The following is a 5,130-nucleotide window of genomic DNA, read 5'->3' as shown; positions in this document are numbered from 1 at the left end:
GGAAGCTAACATAATAAATGTGATTGAATAAGTTTATTGTAAAGATGACAGTCTGAGTCATTGATTAATAGTTTGGTTTCTATATAAAACAGATGGAAAGTCTTGCCTCTGCTTTATCACGCATTTAAGAAAACTTCTGTTTTGATGGCCTGAAGCACGACCTAACGTTTTTAACAGTGCCATAAATCAAACCAGTTCAATATTTAGCACCACAATAACTTACTGTTCAAAGCTTATTATGACATTTTATAAAAGCTCTGCAGAAACAGGGATTAATACAGTTTGAGTGACTAAAATGTGGAGCTAGTAGTTGCACAAAGTGCATGTTTTTTTAAAAAACATTATTATTTTGTAAAGGTTCAGGTTACTGCAGTATCTAATGTAGTACACGTTGGGAACCATGCTCTTGCCAGAGTCCATCAGGGAACCTGTGGAAAGGTGCATACTGGCATATTTTATGCATATTGTATGCTTAGTTCTTGTTAGGGCAGGTAGATAAACATACACTTTCCAACGGATGTACTGTAATCATGGAAAGCTGGGAAGGGGAGGGAGAGAAGGAAGGAAAGTAGTCCAGTGCTTAATAATTTCTGTAAATTTTCACTGCTATGCCAGAAAGTAAGAAAAATTATAATACTGTTAAAGGATATTTACATGACTCCTTTAAAGTGGATTTCAGATAAATGAATTAATGAATATAATATGAATGTTATGAATACAGTAAGATTCTGTGGCCACACTTGTAGAAGCTTAATTTAGACCGTGGGCTGTGCAACTTAAAACCAACACCCTAATTAGCCACGCTGCTAATTGCTATGTCAAATTCAGTAATTTTTTGTGGTTGTTTTTTTGGGTTTGCTCTTGTTTAACCTTTTCTTCCTTTGTCTTATACGCTGTGTAATGATTCTCCCATGCAGGAAATCAAGGAAAGAAAAGCATTTTGCCAGACATACGTCGAGAACTTAGTGAAAGAAGCAGCTGACATCAATATGAAAAATGAGTCATTGCAGAAGCTCTGGCCTCAAATGTTCATTGAACTTGTCAGAGATGCAGTGATAGAAATACGCAATAAAAATTCCTACATGAAACTCTGCTTGCAGCGGATCACTGATCAAAAAGAGTAGAGTCAAGGCTTGTTGGCTTGCAGGCTTTTGGTTTCAGTAATCTGTGATGTTTTACAAACTTAGAACAATAGAATATAAAATTCCCATCACTACAGCATACTTCACACCCTCGACCCCTAAGGATGCCTTTAAATCTTAATTGAATCTTGATGGTTTTGAAATAAAAGTTTACTTGCATACTGCTTTAACAGTGCTTCCTTGGCTAAAGCGATGAGATGGCATAGAAGTAACTCGGCGATTGTCATGTTTTACCAAGTTCTTGTTTAATATCTTCTGCTAGGCTTGCTTCTGTAGTGCTGCAGCACTGGTTTTTAAAGAACAAATTTACACTCTGCTTGCCTTATTTTTTATTCAGCACTTTTCAATTGTCACCTTTTTGACTGTTTGCTCCTCTTAAAAAAAAAAAATCAAGAATATCCGATTTTTTTATAAGGAAAAGGTAATAAATTATTTTTACACCCTGAACTTGATGAATACTTATTGTTTTATTTGTGAGATTATAAAATACTTTTTCACATCATGCTGTATCAGTGCTCAGTTTATCGACATTTTAATGAGCCAAATTCTCAACTGACCAAATTGCCTAAACTTGATTTCCAGTGTTTCTCTTTAATTTAATGGTATTAGTTTCTGTGAATTATTTTAGGTAAAATATGGATTTGAGGTACACTCACTTAAGATTTATTTTTATTCTGTAAAAATATGTTAATTAACAAATTTCTTTTGTTTCTTGATTACTAAATGATTAATTTTTGAGGCTTGCCAAGGTCAAATGAAGTAAAATGCATGCATTAAGTTTGATAAGGAAACTGATGGCTGCTGTTGAATTGTAATTAATTTCTGTGACTGTGTGAAAATTTCGTATTTGTTATCAATAAAAATTAATTCTTCAATTTTGCCTTTCACAGATACTGTAAAGAAGTACTGTGTGCAAAGAAAAGAACACTCCATAATGCTGCGTGAAGAGATGAGGCACAGCTTGCCCCCAAAATAACTGTGAATGGGTAGAAAACACATTTCATAGCATAGTAATTTCCACTGTAAACAACTTGCCAGCTTCTGCCCAGAAATTGATTTTAGGAACTGTTAGCAAGAGCAGCTGATTCCCTTGGTTAGTGTTCATTTGCAGGTAGACGGTTGTACCATTTAAACTTAATTTCATAGTTCCATTGTATCCTAACTGAAAGACTCCAGAACCTTTGTACATTCTTTTACTCAATTAAAATTGATCTTGTTTTAATTAAGCTCTTTTATAAAAAAAATAAAGTTCATAACCAAAGAAAACTTCCTGCAAGGGTTTCTATGGCTCAAAACTAAGTTTGTTTTTAAACTTTAGTTGGACAAGACTTTCTGGCAAAGCAGAGATGCAGATACAGTTTTCTAAGTTTCTATGCCCTGAAAATAGCCTTGAAGGAGTAGCAGGAGCCAGGTGTCGTAGGTATTTTGGGATACGCAGTCTACTTGCATTCAGATCAAGCTGGTGCATCTACTCAATTAAAATTGATCGTGTTTTAATTAAGCTCTTTTATAAAAAAAAAAAAAAGTTCATAACCAAAGAAAACTTCCTGCAAGGGTTTCTATGGCTCAAAACTAAGTTTGTTTTTAAACTTTAGTTGGACAAGACTTTCTGGCAAAGCAGAGATGCAGATACAGTTTTCTAAGTTTCTATGCCCTGAAAATAGCCTTGAAGGAGTAGCAGGAGCCAGGTGTCGTAGGTATTTTGGGATACGCAGTCTACTTGCATTCAGATCAAGCTGGTGCATCTAAGTTGTCAGAGAGGATCCATTTTCAGAGTGCGTTTTACAGGTTGACAATGACATGCAAACTTAACCGTAATTTTCAAGTTGGTTTATGTTATAGATGGTCTTCTAAAGCATACTTGCAGGTACTTGCTTTTCAGTCTTTACAGAATTTAATGGAGGTTAAGTCACTTAATTTGTAAGGAGATGTTAAAAGTCCTGAAGAAACTGCTCCAGCAGTTCATAGAATTTAATGGAAACAATCATCCCTCCAGGCTTTTTGAACTGCTTCATGGAATTTATGGTAAGATTACTGTATTTGATAGGATTTTTTTTTCTTTCCACTGGAAAATAGTGCTTTCAAGTTTTATGGCACATTTTATTAAGGGAACAAATCAAGACTCTGCAGAATGTGAGAAAATAAGAGTTTACGTTGTATAAATAGTATAGAAAAGATCATGCGAAAGTTTTTTGAAACCTTTAGCTCCTTTACATTATTTCTGTGCAGAGCGGGTGGGTGGATCAGTTCCAGCTTCTGCATGGGGACAGAAACCTCAGCAGCTGTGCGAAAGTGCAGAACTCTCCTGATGATGTAGCTGGAGCAGATGGGCCTCTTTTGAATCAGATTCAGCAGCAGTAAAAGACTGGAAAAAAGAGTTTTGAGGAGGGTGGATTGATCTGGAGGAACAGGAAGTTCTCTATGGGAAAATCCAGAGGAAAGTCAGACTTTCTGATTCTGAGACTTTAGAAGCATAATTCTGACTGGAGGCTTTAAGGTAGGGTCTCAAAAAACCTAAGTGAAATGAATGAGAGGGTACTGACTGTGAGCTGTAGAAACATCTTAAAGTGCTCCGTATTCCCAGTGGTCTGTGAATGCTGCCAGTTTGGACTTCTTTCACTGCGAGCAGCTGTTTCATAACAGGATTGCTAAATGGCTGAAGTGAGGGTAGCTAAGCAGCTATTATAAATGAAGAAAAGATTAATGCGGGGCTGCGTGTGGGTTTGGGCTTTTTTTTCACATAGAACCAGCAGGAACAAAAAACCTTACATTTTTATTAATTCTTTTTAGGAGACAAGTGAATAATGGCCTAAAGCAATGCTAGACCTAAGAGTGCAATAGAATTTTAAGCAGCCGGGTGATCTTAAAATTGTTAACATGCTGTATGTTGTTTATGGGTTTATAAAAATTATTTGTCAATTCATACAGGTGTGGGATACGTTACTGGAGTTGCCTAAAAATTTGAAGGTGGTATAAGCAGTAAATTCTTAGATGTTCTGAAACTTAAGTACTACAGGTGTATAAACTTCCTGTGGTTACAGGTATAAATTGAGGAGTTAAAATAGCCTTTGATTTTGAAGCTGGGGACCTTGTAATAGAACCTCCCGGTCTGAAAGTAGTTACGTTTTCCTGCTTCAAAAGCCTTTGAATGCTGCATAAACGCTGTTTTGATATTGTTAGTGTTTCATTGATAGCCTATCCAAAATGGACTGTTGCGATCCACTTATGTAGCCTGACTTAATGCACAGGATAGGAGCTGCCATTCTAAAAACACCATGTGTTCACTAGAAATCATCCTGAGGGTTAAAAAAGATATTGTTTTGACTTTTAAGACTTTTTTTCTATTGATTTTTGGGTTATTTATATGGTTTCCTTGTTTTCTGAGACAAATTTCATCTATGTTCAGACAAGGGCCAATGTATATTTCATATTATTAAGCAATATTCATGAAGATGTGATTGAGATTGGGAGGTCAGTGTCCATGTTCAAAATCACAATAACAGCTACTTGTTTTGATTCAGTAAATGGACTACTTGAATATATTTCTCTTCCCACATTACACAAACTTTGCTACATGTTGAAGTCCAATTTCAGTGAAGTTATTTTTCTCTTGAGTTTCAGTTGGAGGCATCAGTCTTTGGGGGATTTGTAAGACTTGGTGTTTTGTTACACACATGTAGAACAAGGAGAGGGAAAAGAGGAGACTAGCTATCACTTTGATCAATGATGTGATAAAATTGCATTTGTTCAAAAGTGGATATAAACTGTTTGGTTTTTGCATACTGAAAACTAGAGTAAGCTACACCTGTAAGACTTTAAGCAGTCTTACAAAAGGCTAATGGTATCTGCTTACATCACCTCAGAGCTGGATTTTCTTGAGCATGAGCTAGAAGAAATCGAATCTAAGGGACTGTTTGTATAATCCAAGTATCTAATTTTGTTAGCTAGCTTTGCTAGGCTTCTGCTCCCAGGGGAAGAAAGATAAGCT

The 5,130-nt window shown here is 35.8% G+C and overlaps 1 protein-coding gene across 1 annotated transcript in view; it reads left to right on the top strand.

The window, feature by feature from the left end:
- The window catches only part of LRRC49 (leucine rich repeat containing 49), a gene marked incomplete at its 5' end in the record, with an annotated part of 18,118 nt that extends 16,696 nt beyond the window's left edge, over positions 1–1,422 (top strand). Inside the window, one exon of the mRNA XM_010139848.1 lies at positions 918–1,422. Within this exon, the coding sequence (XP_010138150.1) occupies positions 918–1,124 (207 nt within the window). The remainder of the gene's footprint in view (positions 1–917) is intronic.
- Between the last annotated feature and the right edge of the window lie 3,708 nt (positions 1,423–5,130).

Source organism: Buceros rhinoceros, unplaced genomic scaffold (assembly GCF_000710305.1).
Source record: "Buceros rhinoceros silvestris isolate BGI_N320 unplaced genomic scaffold, ASM71030v1 scaffold21217, whole genome shotgun sequence".
Lineage (NCBI taxonomy): Eukaryota > Metazoa > Chordata > Aves > Bucerotiformes > Bucerotidae > Buceros > Buceros rhinoceros.
Note: the sequence above shows the minus strand (reverse complement) of the source record. Positions and strands in the feature narration are given on the sequence as shown.